General features: G+C 48.7%; 1 protein-coding gene and 1 non-coding gene across 6 annotated transcripts in view; both read left to right on the top strand.

Annotated features, from left to right (window-relative positions):
* The window catches only part of SSH1 (slingshot protein phosphatase 1), a 76218-nt gene extending 64996 nt beyond the window's left edge, over window positions 1-11222 (top strand). For 4 of the 5 annotated variants that reach the window (XM_055238609.2, XM_063614423.1, XM_063614425.1 and 1 more), the window contains 2 exons: window positions 1068-1614; window positions 4673-11222. In XM_055238609.2, coding sequence (XP_055094584.1) covers window positions 1068-1614; window positions 4673-5929 — 1804 coding nt within the window. In that variant the 3' untranslated portion in view covers window positions 5930-11222. Of the gene's footprint in view, window positions 1-1067; window positions 1966-4672 lie in introns of those variants that run through there. The other variant, XM_055238611.2, reaches the window with a different exon arrangement.
* Window positions 11223-15642: 4420 nt separating this feature from the next.
* On the top strand, window positions 15643-15767 carry LOC129461347 (small nucleolar RNA SNORA40). The gene has a single exon (XR_008650498.1). It is a non-coding gene; the product is annotated as a small nucleolar RNA SNORA40 (small nucleolar RNA).
* Window positions 15768-18492: the final 2725 nt, after the last annotated feature.

The raw sequence follows: 18492 nt of genomic DNA, 5'->3' as shown, positions 1-18492 counted from the left end.
GCGGTGAACTTGAGTAGCTGCTGGCTGGGATGTGCACACTGAGCAGAGAGGCGCTCTCACACTGTGCTCTTACATTTACCTCTCTCCTTTTAACCCTCGCAAGCCTGTGATACTGGTATTACTTTAAGGTCCTTGAGGGTGACTTAGTTACCTTATTTCACTGTAAACTTCTTTTTTTATGCCTTACATTTTAAAAATGTATTATAGGGCTTGGTGCAGTGGCTCACGCCGGTAATCCCAACACTTTGGGAGGCTGAGGTAGGAGGATCGCTTGAGACCAGGAGTACAAGACCAGCTTGGGCAACATAGCAAGACTCTGTCTCTACAAAAAAAAAAAAAAAAATGTAAAAATTAGCCAGGGATGGTGTCGCATGCCTGTAACCCTAGCTACTTAGGAGGGTGAAGCGGGAGGATCGCTTGAGCCCAGGAGTTTGAGGCTGCTGTGAACCATGATCACAACACTGCACTGCCTGGGCCCTCATCTCAAAAAGAAAAAAAAAGGATTATAAAAACAATGTCATCATCATAGTAGAAGAAATTGTTTTAAAACTGACCCAAACAAATACTTTCTAGTTTTCCAGGATCTTCCCAAATGCATTCCAGTGCATTATGTGTGTGTATAGTTGTATTATCGCGTATAGATCTGTACATACTCCACTTTGATTCCCTTCATTTCCCTACAATATAGGTAGGAGAGCATTGTTATTCTTATTTGACAGAGAAATGAGATGGAGCGTAACTGACGTGACAAAGTTCCTTAAATGAGGCAGCACTAAACACAGATACACAGATTGAAGTCTAGACGCCCCCGCGTTCCTTCCCCATTGTCATCGGGCAGAAAGTCACATCAGGCTTCCTGTGCGAGCCTGGACAACTTAAGAGCCAGTGCTGTTTCTCATCCTTGTGTTTCTTGGAAACAAATGAGAGAGGCTCTACCTGAATGAGCCATGGATCGTCCCTGGCACCCTGACCTTGGGCAGCCCCTCACTGGCTCACCACATACTCTTCCCAGCACCCCCAGGCACCCTCCTCCTCCCCTCACCTTCCTCTACCCTCTGCCTCCGCAGCAAACAGCGGCACAACAAACTATGGCGTCAGCAGACAGACAGCAGCCTCCAGCAGACTGTGGATGACCCTGCAGGACCCGGCGACTTCTTGCCAGAGACCCCAGATGGCACCCCGGAAAGCCGGCTGCCCTTCTTGGATGATGCCGCCCAGCCCAGCTTAGGACCCCCCCTCCCCTGCTGTTTCCGGCGACTCTCAGACCCCCTTCTGCCTTCCCCCGAGGATGAAACTGGCAGCTTGGTCCACCTGGAGGATCCAGAGAGGGAGGCTCTGTTGGAGGAAGCTGCTCCACCTGCAGAGGTGCACAGGCCGGCCAGACAGACCCAGCAAGGTTCCGGACTCTGTGAGAAGGATGTGAAGAAGAAACTAGAGTTTGGGAGTCCCAAAGGCCAGAGTGGCTCCTTGCTGCAGGTGGAGGAGATGGAAAGGGAGGAGGGCCTGGGAGCAGGGAGGTGGGGGCAGCTTCCAACCCAGCTCGATCAAAACCTGCTCAACTCGGAGAACCTAAACAACAACAACAGCAAGAGGAGCTGTCCCGATGGCATGGAGGTAGGCAGAGCCCGGCCTGCAGGGTGGCATACCCCATCCCTTCCATCCCACTCTGATTGGCCTACCTCGGCCTCTGTAGCAGGGACTATAGGCACCCGCCACCACACCCAGCTGATTTTTTTCTATTGCCTCTCCTGGGCCCCCAGCTCCCATCTCCAGGGACCTGAGGGTTCTTTCAGGGGGTGATTCTGCTGGTGGGTATGTAGTGCGTACCTTATATAGCAAATTGAGAATCTGTTGGAAATAACACATATCTCTGCATGCCATGTACCTTATTCATACCCTGGGCAGGGCTTCCAATTCAATTTCTTTTTGTGTATGTAAAATTAAAACATACAATTTATCAGCCAACTTCAGCCTTTATCGATATATGACTATTCTTTTTCATCTCACCCCTATCCACTTCCCCACACCCCTGATGATTCTGGAACCAATCCCAGATTTAGATATAGATACCTATATCTAAAAAATATTTATTATAGGTATATACTATAGATATAGATAGATACACACTATAGACAAGTTCTCACTCTGTTGCCCATGCAGGAGTACAGTGGCATGATCACGGTTCACTGCAGCCATGACCTACCAGGCCCAAGTGATCCTCCCACCTCAGCCTCCTGAGTAGCTGGGACCACAGGCACATGCCACCACACCCGGTTAATTTTTTCTGTTTTTTTGTAGAGATGAGGTCTCACTGTTGCCCAGTCTGGTCTCAAGCCATCTGCCCACCTTGGCCTCCCAAAGTGCTGGAATTACAGGTTTGAGTCACCACGCTTGGCCTCAGATATATCATTTTATTCATAAATGCTCCAGTATGTTAACATAGCCACAATACCATTGTCACCTTTTAAAAAACTGATAGGGCCAGACACGGTAGATCACATCTGTAATCCCAGCACTTTGGGAAGCCGAGGCAGGCGGATCAGGAGGTCAGGAGATTGAGACTATCCTGGCCAACATGGTGAAAGCCTGTCTCTACTAAAAATATAAAAATTAGCTGGGTGTGATGGTGCGTGCCTGTAATCCCAGCTACTCAGGAGGCTGAGGCACAAGAATTGCTTGAACCCAAAAGGCAGAGGTTGCAGTGAGTCAAGTTTGTGCCATTGTACTCCAGCCTGAGTGACAGAGCGAGACTCCGTCTTAAAAAAATATATATATATATATATATTTCCCAACATTGTCAAGTATCCAGCCTTCCAACTTAGACTCTAATACTTAACTCCATTAGTCTCTTGGAGTTGCCATTTTTAGTGGATTATCTGCCACAAGGTTTGAGCTTCAACCTGGTGCTTACTGAGAAATTGGTTAATTCCAGCCAACCTTTTCCTTCCTCCACGGGGGAAGTGATGCAGGAGCAGAGGCTGGTTCAGTGGAAGGGTGGCCATGCAGGCTGGTCTCCACTTCCACCCTTGCCCTGCTGCTGACTTCGTTCCCTCTGGCTTCACCTGCCCATCTCACAGGACAGCCGTGGTTCTCAAGTGGGGGCACTTGGGGTCCTGACAGATGCATTCAAGTATACAGCCAGTTTATTATTATTAACAGCATGTTATAATGCAAACAAAACTGGGCAGTTGCATCTGTCAACCTCCATAAAGCATTCCAAATCAAATACTAATTATGGATTTCCCCCACTTCCCTACTTACCACAAAGCAAATACCCATAAAGACAGATGAGATAAAACCCTGGGCCAGGTGCGGTGGCTCACGCTTATAATCCCAGCACTTTCGGAGGCCAAGGTGGGCAGATCATCTGAGGTCAGGAGTTCGAGACCAGCATGACCAACATGGTGAAACCCTGTCTCTACTAAAAATACAAAATTAGCTGGGCATGGTGCCACACGCCTGTAATCCCAGCACTTTGAGAGGCCAAGGTGGACAGATCATCTGAGGTCAGGAGTTCGAGACCAGCCTGACCAACATGGTGAAACCCCATCTCTACTAAAAATATAAAATTAGCTGGGCGTGGTGGTGCATGCCTGTAATCCCAGCTACTCAGGAGGCTGAGGCAGGAGAATTGCTTGAACCTGGGAGGCGGAGGTTACAGTGAGCCGAGATCACGCAGTTGCACTCCACCCTGGGCAACAAGAGTGAAACTCCATTTAAAAAAAAAAAAAAAAAAAAACCCTGGAAGTCATGGTGGGGCCTTTAAGCAGGCGAGTGATGAGCCCCCTCTGGCTGTGGTCTACAGGCAGGCTGGTGGGGTAACAGGGGAAGTTGGGAGGCTGGGATCAAAGTGGCTCAGAGGATGGGGCAAGGACGTAAGGAGGTGTTGAGACAGAGCTGGCGGGGTGTAGTGGCTCACGTCTGTAATCCCAGCACTTTGGGAAGCCGAGGCAGGAGGATCACTTGAGCCCAGGAGTTCGAGACCAGCCTGGGCAACATAGTAGGACCGTGTCTCTATCTGTTTGAAAGAGAGAGAGACAGAGCCCTGTTGCCCTCCTGCCTTGTCCTGCCCTCCAGCCTATAGTCCTGTGCAGGCGGGGTGGGGTGGGGGGTGCCCTCCTCCTTCCTCCCGCTTTGCTTCTGGACCTGCATGCTGCTCTCTCTGGCTGGTCAACACCTGCTTGTCCCAGAAGCCTCAGCTGAAGTGTCAGTTCCTCTGGGCAGCCTTCCCTCCACGGAGACTTTGAACTTGTCCCTCTCTCCTCTGGGACTCTTCACACAGCTTTCTAGTCCATTCCCAGGACCACTGGGTACCTGTCAGTTGGCCTGTAAGGAAGTGAAGGGTGGGGACATAGAGGCGTGTATCACGTTCACTTAGATCCTCACTGACCAAAAGGCAGGGGGTTTCCTTAGGATACAATGTAAACTTGTTTTCTGTTGGGGTGTAAAATCCACCTCAGGCCAGGCACGGTGGTGATTCACGATCAAGTGGGCTCCGGGAGGTCTGTCTCTCAGTACTAAGTGAAATGAGAGCCTCCCCTACAGGCCCGGCCCCCAGTCCTGCCTCGCACCCCAATCCCGCCTCGCACCCCTTTCCCTGCCCACCCTCACGTTTTTGGTCTTTGGCTCATGACTGCACCATTTCACCATGCTCTCGTCCCCTTCCTTGCAGCATGATGCTATATTTGGGATCCTTAACAAAGTGAAGCCTTCCTATAAATCCTGTGCCGACTGCATGTACCCTACAGCCAGCAGGGCTCCTGAGGCCTCCAGGGAGCGATGTGAGGACCCCAATGCTCCTGCCATCTGCACCCAGCCAGCCTTCCTACCCCACATCACGTCCTCCCCTGTGGCCCACTTGGCCAGCAGGTCCCGTGTTCCGGAGAAGCCAGCCTCTGGCCCAACCGAACCTCCCCTGTTCCTACCACCAGCAGGCTCCAGGAGGCCAGACACCAGTGGCCCTGGGGCTGGAGCTGCCCTAGAGCCACCAGCCAGCCTTTTGGAACCTTCCAGAGAGACCCCAAAAGTTCTGCCAAAGTCCCTCCTTTTGAAGAATGCTCACTGTGATAAGAACCCTCCCAGCACAGAAGTGGTAATAAAGGAAGAATTGTCACCCAAGAAAGATATGAAGCCAGCCAAGGACCTGAGGCTTCTGTTCAGTAATGAATCTGAGAAGCCGACAACCAACAGCTACTTGATGCAGCACCAGGAGTCCATCATTCAGCTGCAGAAGGCAGGCTTGGTCCGCAAGCACACCAAAGAGCTGGAGCGGCTGAAGAGCGCACCTGCAGACCCAGCACCTCCCTCCAGGGATGGCCCCGCCGGCAGGCTGGAGGCCAGCATCCCTGAGGAGAGCCAGGATCTAGCCGCGCTCCACGAGCTGGGCCCCCTGGTTATGTCCGGCCAGGCTGGGAGTAATGAGAAATCAGAGGCCTCCCCAGCTTCATTGGAAGGAGGCTCACTGAAGAGCCCCCCTCCTTTCCTCTACCGCCTGGACCACACCAGTAGTTTCTCAAAAGACTTTCTGAAGACCATCTGCTACACCCCCACCTCCTCTTCCATGAGCTCCAACCTGACCCGGAGCTCCAGCAGCGATAGCATCCACAGCGTCCGTGGGAAGCCCGGGCTGGTGAAGCAGCGGACGCAGGAGATTGAGACCCGGCTCCGGCTGGCGGGCCTCACCGTCTCTTCCCCACTGAAGCGCTCACACTCTCTTGCCAAGCTCGGAAGTCTCAACTTCTCAACGGAAGACCTGTCCAGTGAGGCTGACCCGTCCACCGTCGCTGACTCCCAGGACACCACATTGAGCGAATCTTCCTTCTTGCATGAGCCCCAGGCAACCCCGAGGGACCCAGCTGCAACCTCCAAACCATCAGGGAAACCCGCCCCAGAAAACTTAAAGAGCCCTTTGTGGATGAGCAAAAGCTGACCCGTCTTTTGCTGTGTCAGGCTGGGCGGATATTTTCACATGATCCCTCCCTCACTTTCACTGTGGATTTGGATCGACCCCTTACATCTTGATTTCCCTTAAACGATTGAAGTCATCCTAACTTTTCCCCTACTCTTGCTATAGAGAGGAGGAGAAGAAACTAAACAACATGCAGCACAAGAAGGGGAGCTATCAGTCGTGTGGCCTGGGAGAACCAGGAGCCGCTGGCCAGGAGACACAAAACTCCGCTCCCACCGTGTCTTCAAGAAAAACCGTGTTTTAGGAAGAATGTGCACACATAGGTGCACACATCCAGACTGTTCCCTTCACATCCTGCAGAAGAGTCCTGGTGGTGGCAGCCTCACCGCGGCACACGCTCTAGCTCATTCTGGGCCTCGCAGAAAACTCTCGGATGGCAACATTAAGTCCTACCTCTGTTCTCGCTGTGCTTTTTATTTTTAAAACACAAGAATGACCAAGGCTCGTTCCAGGGAATAATGCTCTGTCTGAAACCGTTTTTCCAAAAAAAAGAATTTTTCGTTTTGTGTTTTGATTGGGACCCCAGACACGTCAAGACTTTTAACCCGACAGCCCCAAGCACTGCTGGGTAAAGTCATCAGATGAGTAGTCCCACGCTGTTGTTGAGCTGACTCTGTGCCCAATTTGTGGTGCAGGCGCTCTTTCCTGGTTGTGTTGTTACGTGTTTGACCAGCACAGGGGTCCGGTGGGGAGAATGTATGGGTTGTTCTCAGTTGTTGCTAATGCTGAAGTTTAAATCTCAAGGGGAAGGGCCCACCCGCATTGTTGAGCGTCTGCTGCTGAAACACATGGTTGTGTTTAGGTTTGAAATTGCTTAAGTGTCTGGCTCAGGTGGTGGTTCTGAGACACATCGTCCTGCTGAGAGCCCAGATTGCTTAGCTCCACTAAGGCCCATCCAGGGAAGGGAAAGGAGATTTCAGCAGCTTCCCTGAAAGGAACAGGACTGTCGGGACGCTTCCCAGATGTCTACAGTTGCCCCTTCCTGCAGTGAGATTACTGCTTCCTGTTTCCCTCCAGCTCTTCCCAACAGCAGTGATGGAGTATAAGAGGGATCTGTAGTCGCTGCCTGGCTCTGTGGACGGCCCCTTTAAGACTCAGGTGAGCTCAGCCAGTCCCGCTGCGCCAGGCTTGAATCAAAGGTGTCAGCAAGCTAGATGTCAAAACATTTTGAGAGAGAGGCAGCTTGTAGAAAAGCAGAAAGGTTGAATTCAGGGGTCAGCAAACTATGGCATGTGGCCCCGTGAGCTAGGAATGGTTTTTCCTTTTTCCTTTGAGACAGAGCCTGGCTCTGTCCACCCAGGCTGGAGTACAGTAGTGCAGTCTTGACTCTGCAGCATCAACCTCCCTGGCTCAAGCAATGGCTTTTACCTTTTTAAGGAGTTGTAAAAAAAAAGAAATAATATGTGACAGAATTCACGTGGCCCACAAAGCCTGAGATACTTACTGTCAGGTCCTTTATAGAAAAAGTTGCTGACTCCTGGTTTGATTTGCCAGACAGGGCTGCCCATGGCCCTGTAGGAAGAAACTGGGTAAATTTGAAGCCCTCTGCCTCTCTGACACCTAAGGCCAGACCCTTCCCTCCTCCCAACCACAAGCTTTGCCAGCCCCTCACTAGCCTCACCTGTGCAGGATGGAGTAGGTTGCGTACGTGGGGGAAGGCAGGTGAACACAGTTGAAGCTCTTCCACAATTGCATCTTGCCGTCAGCTGGGTCTTCCAGATTAACTCAGTGAAACCAGAAAGCCTTCAAGGGCCAGCTGAATTCTGAAAGTGGGTGAGTGAGCCATCATCTTACATTGGTCAGAACCGTGCTCCCCAAAGCTATTCTAGAAAGCACCCCAGGCGGGGTCTGCAGGAACAAGGCTAGTTCATATTTTACCTAGTGGGCAGAGTTTTTGCAAAAATCCTCCCTCCAGGACTTTGTTTCTTTGGAGTGATTTTTAAAAATACATACATTATAGGAAGCTGTTTTCCCACTAGTGTCAATTAAAATCACCTTAAAAGGTGATTATCCACTTATTCCTGAAACCCTGTGGGTTGTTCCCCCTTTTCCCTCAGCCAACAAAAGCATAGCCTCAAAAAATATCAAGTTCAGTATGTTTTGCCAAATCAAATTTCGTGTGGTAGATCAATTTTTGTGTCAAAATAATCTTTTAAATTTAGTGATGACAGGCTTTCGTTGGTTTTTTAACCACATCTATGTATGAGAATAATATATTTTTGAAAACTTTAATTTTGGAAGCCATAATTTTTCTTATCTAAAGAGTTGGGAGGTGGGGTGTGGAATCTGGAGAATACAAGTTGGTCTTTGGCTTCTGGCAAACTTACCCATTCATTTTCGGAAGCACAACTAGCATATCAACATCCAGACAAGAGCGCTGGTCCCGTCATCAGAGCAAAGTGAAGCATTCTTGACTTCATGCTTAATACTCTGGCCTGGAGAAAAGGATAAGATTTTTTTTTTTTTTTTTGGAAACCCAGATCAGTTGCATGTAAGCAGATGGCACATGGCTATTTAAAATGCTATATGATGGGGCTGGGTGCGGTGGCTCACGCCTGTAATCCCAGCACTTTGTGAAGCCGAGGCAGGTGGATCATCTGAGGTCAGGAGTTCTAGACCAGCCTGGCCAACATGGTAAAACCCCATCTCTACTAAAAATACAAAAACTTAGCTGGATGTGGTAGCGTGTGCCTGTAATCCTAGCTACTAAGGAGGCTGAGGCAGGAGAATCGCTTGAACCTGGGTGGCGGAGGTTGCAATGAGCCGAGATCGCACCACTGCACTCCAGCCTGGGTGCAGTGAAACTGGGAGTGAAACTCTGTCTCAAAAAAATAAAATGCCATATGAACAACATGAGCATTCCGTCAGGCGTCGGGACACCTGGGCAAAGACAAATTCATACTGTCTCTGAAAAGAAAGTTTGCACTGTAACATATGCCATAGCTTGGCCCTTGCTTTGTATGCAACCTTAGCTGATGGGGAAAATTCCAAACCTAAGTGGCACAGGAAAGAGGCAGGCGGTGGAGGCAGGGGTCTGTGCTGTGCAAGTCACTGGTTTTTTATGACTATCATTTTCACTGAATGCATTTGTTGAATTGGGACAAAAGGAACATTTTCTAAATCAGCTTGATACTCTGTATAAACAGCTGAATCTTACCTTCTGCCTCACATTAATTCATGTGGCATGCCAAAAGTTAGACTGAACTTTTCTACATCTTCACCTTGCATTGATACGGGAAGGTCTTCTCTTTAAGTCTTGTTAAGTATAAGGGGGATAGTGGTCACGGGAAGAGGAGAACCAGGCTGCTCTCGGATGGTAATTGACAATGCCGATTTCCATTTCTTTGTCTTATGGCTACTTCCGAGTCTTCTAGCAAGGTCCCTTGTTGCACGTATTTCCTAAGAGCAGAGTTTATTTCTCTTTCCATTCCCTGCTTCCTTGCTGTCCGTGCAGGGACCCCAGCCAACCTCTGGGCTGTTGAATAGCTCTCTGCTGGGTGGCAAGCCCTTCTCCTTGGCACCCTGTTGCTTAAGCATACAGATTGCTCACCAGGTGCACACAGACAGCTGTACTGTCCAAGCCCATTCTGCTCCACCCTGTCCTCTTCAGCTAAAGAGCATTCCAGTAATATAAAGCCCTTTCCCCCTGGAGAAGTCCAGAGGATGCAGCAGTATGGAGCTGAGCTTGAACAGAACAGACCCTCAGCACGGCCCTGGACTAATGCACTGTTATCTCAGGGCAGTCCATTCTAGAAGGTTGATAAACTTCCCCACCACTCTCCTGGGGACCTTTTCTCCCTAGTGGGAACAAATGTGACATAATTTAGTCAAGATCCTATTAAGTCACCTCACCTGAGGCATCTGGAGAGGGAGTTGCCTTCCATTGGTGGGAAATTGTTGGTGCCAGAATACATTTTGCCCAAAACTCTTCTCATTGGCTGGCCACCTAGCAGGGCTCCTCTGAACACACAACTCAGCGAGGGGACCCCCTTCACCTCTGGCAGGAGAGCTGGGTAAATCAGAAACTTGGTGACACCTGGCTAGCACGGAGCAGGCTCACTCGTCTTGGTCCCACTACCCAGATTCCTGCAGACATTGCAGGCCAAATGAAGGTTGTTGAATGACCCCTGTCCCCAGCCACTTGTTATTATCTGCTCTGCAATGGAATGCCTATGTGTTTGAGTTCACTCTGCATCTATATATTTGAGTATAGAAACCGAGTCAAGTGATCATGTGCATCCAGACACAGTGTCACTTGAGCCACAGAGCAAATCACCTTAACGATCTGGAATGAAACTGTGACCAGTGCCGCCCTGGGTGGTTCTGGAGAGACTGCCGTCTTCTTGTTTGGCCGTAGGTGCTGGGGCCCTGGCTTCAGTCACTGTCTCGGACAGGAGTCCCGATAAGCAGATCACCAGTCCTCCACTGTCCTTCCTGTCGGCCTTGCTGCATGAGAAGATAGCTGCTTCCTCCCTCTTTTCCTACACTGTAATTATTGTTTTACAATTGAGTGCCTTAATAATAGTTTACAAATACTATGTATTTATGCAAAACTGTTAAACTCTCATCTGTTGTGATTGAATACTTGGTCTTGTTAGTAGTGGTGGGTATTGGGATGTGAGCTTGTCCTACTCCATATGTGTTTATTCTGCTATGCAGTTTTACATTGTGTGTTCACATCTGTTCCAAGGAGCCTTGCTAGAAACAACACTGGTAGTTCCTGCAGGCCAGGCAGGCATTGGCCCATGCTGTGTCCCATAGGAGGCAATGAAAGAACGTAGCTTGGTCTGCTAGCCAGCCGTGGAATGGCGCAGGCCAAGCGGCCTCTGCACCAGAGTCCAGCACCTGCCCATTCCCCAGTCATACAATCATACTCTTCTTTCATAGAGATTTTATTACCACCTAGGCCACCCTAGTTTTCCTCTCTGTTAGTGTCCTGAGCTCTTTTGCAACAAAATGTAGGTACAGACCAATCCCTGTCCCTCCCCCAATCAGGAGCTCCACACCATGAGTTGTTTGGTTTTCCAGAAGCTGCCAGTGGGTTCCCGTGAATTGCGTTACGATATCGATGATTTTTTTATTATATATTTTTTCTTGTTTTTTTAAATAATATATTTAAAGGCAGTATCTTTTGTACTGTGAATTTGCAGTAGAAGATGCAGAATGCACTTTTTTTTTTTTACTTCTGTTGGTGTGTATTGTATATAGTGTGTGTGCTTCTTGTGATGAAAATAAACTTTTTCTTTATAAATTCCTGATGACTGAGTTTATATAAAACTCAACCTTTGCCAAAACAGTCTGATACATTGTCATCATCATCATCATTGACATGGCCAGTCTTTATTGAGCATCTATTATGTGCTAAGTTCTTTGCTAGAAAACCTAGACAAGTTACACCAAAGAAAGGATCACGGGAAGAAATGTTAGCTCCTCCCGGAACTAGTCTGTTTTCTTTCTAATTTTGTCAGTAAGCAAGAGCAGGCCCACTTGTGGGTGGTCCTTTGTGTACCAAAAAAAAAAAAGTTACCCACCAGGAAAGGGTTTGGACTTTGGGTGGGTTCTCTTCCCGTACAAATAGGAAACGTAAAGCCAGAGGTGTGCACTCCCACCAGCCCAGTGGGAGAGGGAGGACTCTGGAAGCTAAGTACTGCTGATTTCCAAGGTACATGCTCATGTCCCAGTCCACTGCACACCAGGCAGCTTTTGATGGCTCTCCTCCCTTGGACAATTAGGAAGCAGAGCTGCTTCCATTTTTTTTTTTTTTTTTTTTTTTTTTTGAGACTGGGTCTGGCTTTCTTGCTCAGGCTGGAGTTCAGTGGTGCCATCATAGCTCACTGCAACCTCGACTTCCTAGGCTAAAGCGATCCTCCTGCCTCAAGCAATCCTCCCACCTCAGCCTCCCCAGTAGCTGGGACTACAGGCATGCACCACCTTGCCCCGTTAATTTTTAAAATTTATTATAGAGATGAAGTCTCACTTTGCTGCCCAGGCTGGTCTTTAACTCCTGTCTTCAAGTGATCCTCCCACCTTGGCCTCCCAAAGTGCTGGGATTACAGGTGTGAGCCACCTCAACTTCCATCTTAAAATTCTGCCACCTTAGAGTTCTTTGCTTTCTTCTGTGTAGTCAGGGAGGAGTCACATTCACTCAGTCTCCTCTGTCTGGATGTGATACATCATTTCTACTTGCTTTCCAGTGGGCAAGGCCCAGTCACGGGGTCCCAATGCAACAGCCAGGGAGATTGGGAAATGTATGGGGCACATGTATTTGGTGAGCACTGACTGCCGCAAGTACCTGGGCGTGACCCCTAAATTCCAGTGCCTGCAGAGCCAGGAAGTATTTTGTTCAGTTCATCTGGACTTGCTCTGTCTCTCAACTGGATTCAAAAGACTGATGAATAAACCAGAATGCAAGTTTATTACTTTACCAAAAGAATTATAATCGTCAAGCAGACCAGATTACTCACACGCTGATTAGCCATTTAGTCCTGCTAGGTAAGTCTTTCTTTTTCTGAGACAGGCTGGAGTGCAATGGCAGTCATGGCTCACTGAAGCATTGATCTCCTGGGCTCCAGCAATCCTGCCTCAGCCTCCCAAGTACCTGGGACCAGAGCCACACACTGCCGCACCCAGCTAAATTTATTTATTTATTTATTTAAAAGATGGGGTCTCACTATGTTGCCCAGGCTAGTCTTGAACTCCTGGTTTCTGATGATCCTCCTGCCTCAGCCTCCCAAAGTGTTGAGATTATAGGCATGAGCCGCTGTGCCCAGCCTCTTCTAGGTAAATCTATATGGGGTGTCAAATTTTGGTTAAGAATTGCTTATTGAATATTGAAAGTTTAGTGGGATGCTTTTTTTTTTTTTTATTTCTTTTCAGACGGGTAACAGCTCTTGTTACCCAGACTGGAGTGCAATGGCGTGATCTCAGCTCACCGCAACCTCCGCCTCCTGGGTTCAAGTGATTCTCCTGCCTCAGCCTCCTGAGTAGCTGGGACTACAGGCATGTGCCACCACGCCTGGCTAATTTTGTATTTTTAATAGAAATGGGGTTTCTCCATGTTGGTCAGGCTGTCCTCAAACTCCCAACCTCAGGTAATCCACCCGCCTTGGCCTCCCAAAATGCTGGGATTATAGGCATGAGCCACTGCGCCAAGCCACAGGATGCTTCTAATAGTGTTATCAAGCTATAATGCAGCCCTCTCTGTAAAATGTTTTAAAAACACATCACTGAGGGTCATGGTTCAAGACACTGTTCTCTGGCAAGGTTGAAGATAGCTAACAAATTCTCTTTGGGTTCCAGCCACGAATGGGGTGGGATGGGCCCCAGCAATCTGTATGTTTCTGAGATTCCCTGGGAATTCTGATGGCCAAGTTTAGAAACCATCAAAATAAGAATGTGATGCAACTGAGTAGGCTCACGCTTTGCTAGTTACAATCACATTGCACACATGCTTTTTGGAGACAACACCCACACCACCCTAACAATGTGTGTTCATAAAACTCATCCGATACTTATTTGTTCAGGGCCCTAGGACAATATTCCTGTAATTGGCTGCTTTTGCCCTGATTTCCTCCTCAAAGTAACTGCCTCGCGGTTGGGCGCGATCCCAGATCACACCTACAGTGGAGGTGGTTTTGCTGGGGAGGATCCGCATGCTTGTTTGTGTTTATGCCTGGGGAGCCCCCTCTTGGCAAGATGTTTGGGAGAGGCTCCAAAGGCAGCATGGAGGATGACTTGGAACTTAGGGGGATTCACTTTATGGTAAAGAAGCCCTTTCTAAAGGAGAGCTCCACTGATAGTGCACAAAGTGAGCCCTACCCAGGAAACACCACCCACCCACGCATCCTTGCCTCCTAAAACCAGGTTATGTTTATCACATACCTTCTAGGTGCTTTACATGAAGAATCCCCTGGAATCCTCCAAACTGGGCATTGTGGTCTGTGATTCGTATCTCAAAAGAGGTGAGAGGGTTGGGCACGGTGGCTCACGCCTGTAATCCCAGCACTTTGGGAGGCCGAGGCGGGTGGATCACTTGAAGTCAGAAGCTCAAGACCAGCCTGGCTCACATGGTGAAACGCCGTCTCAACTAAAAATACAAAAATTAGCCGGACATGATGGCAGGCGCCTGTAATCCCAGCTACTTGGGAGGCTGAGGCAGGAGAATCGCTTGAACCCGGGAGGTGGAGGTTGCTGTGAGCCAAGATTGCACCACTGCACTCCAGCCTGGGTGACAGAGTGAGACTCCGTCTCAAAAAAAAAAAAAAAAAAAAAAAAAAGAGGTAGAAGAGAGTCCTTTTCCTTCTAACTTTCTTCAACTCTTTGGACTACCTTGGGATCCTTCTATTTACTGCCTTGTTGGCATTATTCTCAGTTTATGAAAAAACGGGCCCACAGAGTGGAAGTAATTTGCCTACAGGTACATCTAAAAATTGATGAAGCCAGAGAGGAACTGCTCCCTTATCATCTGAAACCCTTCCCAGAGCTGTCTCTCCCACCCCAGAAGTAGAAAGAAGCCAGACGAAGATGCATCTTGATCTCCCTTATGGTTTCAGCAAGAAAGCAGATGAGTTGGAGATGAAGCCCCCAGCCCCTGGGAAATTGGACCCACTTCTTGCTCCAAAGGCTATTGGGGTGACACAAGGTGTGTTTCTCTCCGTAGATCATATTCACCATATTTTGCCTTTAAATGGAAATTGTGCATCCTGAAGTACCTTGTTAAGAGTCCAATTTCAGCCTGAAGTTCCGTTTTTTTGTGAACCGCTTCAGCAAATAAAGTGTTGGCATTTACATTAGCAACCTCCCAGCCCAGGAGAGGATGTTCCAGCATCCGACTCTAAAAGACAAATTTGTCTGGGCACGGTGGATCACGCCTGCTACCCCAACACCTTGAGAGGCCGAGGCAGGCAGATTGCTTAAGCCCAGGAGTTCAAGACCAGCCCGGGTAACATGGTGAACCCCCATCTCTACCAATAATACAAAAATTAGCCAGTCATGGTGGTGTGCCAGTGGTCCCAGCTACTTGAGCGGCTGAGGTGAAGGATCTCCTGAGGCTGGGAGGCAGAGGTTGCAGTGAGCCGAGATCGAACCACTGCACTCCAGCCTAGGCAATAGAGCAAGACCCTGTCTCAAAAACAAATAAAAAAAGATTTTAAAAAGACAAATTATCCCACAAATGGTACATTGTGGTGGTGGTGGTGGTGGTGGTGGTAGACCTCCCTCTGGTTCTTGAAATTGGATCAAAACAAACTGACAGTGCTACCTACTTCATGGGGCCATTGGAGAATTCACTGATAATGCATGCAAATCCCCTTCTGCCTGGCACACTACCTAATAAATAAATGGTGGTTGTTATTGTTGGAATTGGAGGATATATTGAGCATCTCCTAGTTGCAAGGGTTTCACATGTATTACCAAGTTAATCCTCATAGCAGATATGATTCTGTTTTACAAAGGAAGCGGTGGATGCTCAGAGAGGTTAGGTAATGTGGGTCAGGGACACACAGCCAGGAAGTGGCAGAGGCTGGGAGTGCCTGACTCCAAATTCATGCAATTTCTACCCCACCATCTTCTCCCCAAGGAAAATAGTCCCTAATGCATGTGTGCAATGCTTAGAGGGCAGTAGACGCTCAACAGATGCTGAGAGAAATGAGATATGCCATGAAAAGGAGCCCCTATGGACTTATGTGTGCCTTTGTTTAACTTGTGGACAAGTACTTATAGACAGGTGCAAACAATAAATCTCCTTTTGCAACCGAGAACTTGTTCAGTATGAGTTTTGATACATATAAGAAAGGCTATTATGACACCTGAAACAGTTAACTAAGGGAGGGAATATTGATAACCATAAGTGTTAGTTGCAGGCTGGGCACAGTGGCTCATGCCTGCAGTCCCCTCACTTTGGGAGGCTGAGGTGGGAGGATTGCTTGAAGCCAGGAGTTCAAGACCAGCCTGGGCAAGAAAGCAACACCCCCATCTCCACAAAACTTTAAAAATTAGCCGGGTGTGGGGGCACGTGTCTATAGTTGTAGCTACTCTAAAGGGGAGGCTGAGGCAGGAGGATCACTTGAGCCCAGGAGTTGGAGGCTGCAGTGAGCTTTGATAGCACCACTGTACTCCAGTCTAGTCAACAAAGTAAAACCTGTCTCTTAATTAAAAAAAAAAAAAAAGAAAGGTTCTAGGACTGTAGAATCATTAGCTTAAAAGCATAGGATTTGAGGGAAAACCTCAGTTATATTAATTTAGTATTCCAATTTCATGTTGACTTGATTTTTTATAAAGACCTTTTTTAAAAAGGAGCCCCTGCTTCATTTGCCAAAGCTTGGAACGTTTAGGGACACCCATGACTGCCTAAACCAAGTTCCACTGGGGCTGGGGCCGTGTCTCAGTCACTTCTGAGACTGTCAAGGGCCTGGCATATTGGGACTGAACCCCAAGTCGATGCCAGGCTTTTGCTGTGAATCAAAGAATACTGAGTTTTTCAGAGTCCAGAAGAATCTGAAAGGTCAACCAAGCCAAGCCCCTTTATAACATCCACCCATTCTGGCATTCTTCTCTGCTTCATGGAGCCCCTGCTGTGGGCCAGGCACTGGGGAAGAGAAGAGGCAGTCTGTGTCATCCCGGGGATCCTGACAGAAAGCCCTCTGTGAAAGAAAGAAAACTCACCACCTGCTAACAGCAATGGGTTAGACAGGGAGGATTCAAGGCTTATTTTGTTCCTTCTTTTGTCTGTCTGCCAAAATCTCTGCAACAGAATTATGTTACTTTTCTTTTTTAGATGGAGTCTCGCTCTGTTGCCCAGGCTGGAGTGCAATGGTGTCATCTCGGCTCACTGCAACCTCCGCCTCCCGGGTTCAGGCAATTCTCCCGCCTCAGCCTCCCAAGTAGCTGGAATTACAGGCATGCACTACCACGCCTGGCTAATTTTTGTATTTTTAGTAGAGATGGGGTTTTGTCATGTCGGCCAGGCTGGTCTTGAACTCCTGACCTCAGGTGATCCACCCGTCTTGGCCTCCTAAAGTGCTGGGATTACAGGCGTGAGCCACCGTGTCGTTCCCTTTTTTTTTTTTTTTTTTTTTTTTTGATACAGAGTCTCACTCTGTCGCCCAGGCCAGAGTGCAGTGGCACGATCTAGGCTTACTGCAACCTCCACTTCCTGGGCTCAAGTGATTCTCCTGCTGCAGCCTTCCAAGTAGCTGGGACTATAGGCGCATGCCACCATGCCTGGCTAATTTTTGTATTTTTAGTAGAGATGGGGTTTCACCATGTTGGCCATGCTAGTCTCAAACTCCTGACCTCAGGTGATCCACCTGCCTTGGCCTCCCAAAGTGCTGGGATTACAGGTGTGAGCCACCACATCTGGCTTTTTTTTTTTTTTAGACAGAGTCTCTCTCTGTCGCCCAGGCTGTAGTACAGTAGCTCAGTCTTGGCTCACTGCAACCTCTGCCTCCTGAGCTCAAGTGATTCTCCTGCCTTAGCTTCCCGAGTAGCTGGGACTACAGGCACATGCCACCATGCCTGGCTAACTTTTCGTATTTTCAGTAGAGATGGGGTTTCACCATGTTGGCCAGGCTGGTCTCGAACTCCTGACCTCAAGTGATCTGCCCGTGTCGGCCTCAGGATTATGTTACTTTTATAATTTAAAAAATGTGGCCAGGCATGGTGGCTCACACCTGTAATCCCAGCACTTTGGGAGGCCGAGGCAGGTGGATCACGAGGTCAGGAGATCGAGACCATCCTGGCCAACATGGTGAAACCCTGTCTCTACTAAAAATACAAAAAACTATCTGGGCGTGGTGGCAGGTGCCTGTAGTCCCAGCTACTTGGGAGGCTGAGGCAGGAGAATGGCGTGAACCTGGGAGGCGGAGCTTGCAGTGAGCCGAGATCGCACCACTGCACTCCAGCCTGGGCGACAGAGCGAGACTCCGTCTCAAACAAAAAACAAAACAAAACAAAAGCTTATAAAAAATGTGGCTGGGCGAGGTGGCTCATGCCTGTAATCCCAGCACTTTGGGAGGCCGAGGTGGGTGGATCATGAGGTCAGGAGTTTGAGACTAGCTTGGCCAACATGATGAAACCCTGCCTCTATTAAAAATACAAATATCAGCCAGGTGTGGGGGTGGGCACCTGTAATCCCAGCTACTCAGGAGGCTGAGGCAGGAGAATTGCTTGAACCCAGGAGGTGGAGGTTGCAGTGAGCCGAGATTGTTCCACTGCACTGCAGCCTGGGTGACAGAGCAAGACTTCGTCTTGGAAAAAAAAAAAAAAGTAAAGATTTAATAAAAGAATTTTTTTTTTTTTTTTTTTTGAGACAGAGTCTCACTGTCACCCAGGCTGGAGTGCAGTGGCGCGATCTCGGCTCACTGCAGGCTCTGCCCCCCAGGGTTCAGGCCATTCTCCTGCCTCAGCCTCCCGAGTAGCTGGGACTACAGGCGCCTGCTACCTCGCCTGGCTAATTTTTTGTATTTTTAGTAGAGACGGGGTTTCATCATGTTAACCAGGATGGTCTCGATCTCTTGACCTCGGGA

Source organism: Symphalangus syndactylus, chromosome 13 (assembly GCF_028878055.3).
Source record: "Symphalangus syndactylus isolate Jambi chromosome 13, NHGRI_mSymSyn1-v2.1_pri, whole genome shotgun sequence".
NCBI lineage: Eukaryota > Metazoa > Chordata > Mammalia > Primates > Hylobatidae > Symphalangus > Symphalangus syndactylus.
This window is presented reverse-complemented; position numbering and strand designations above follow the sequence as displayed.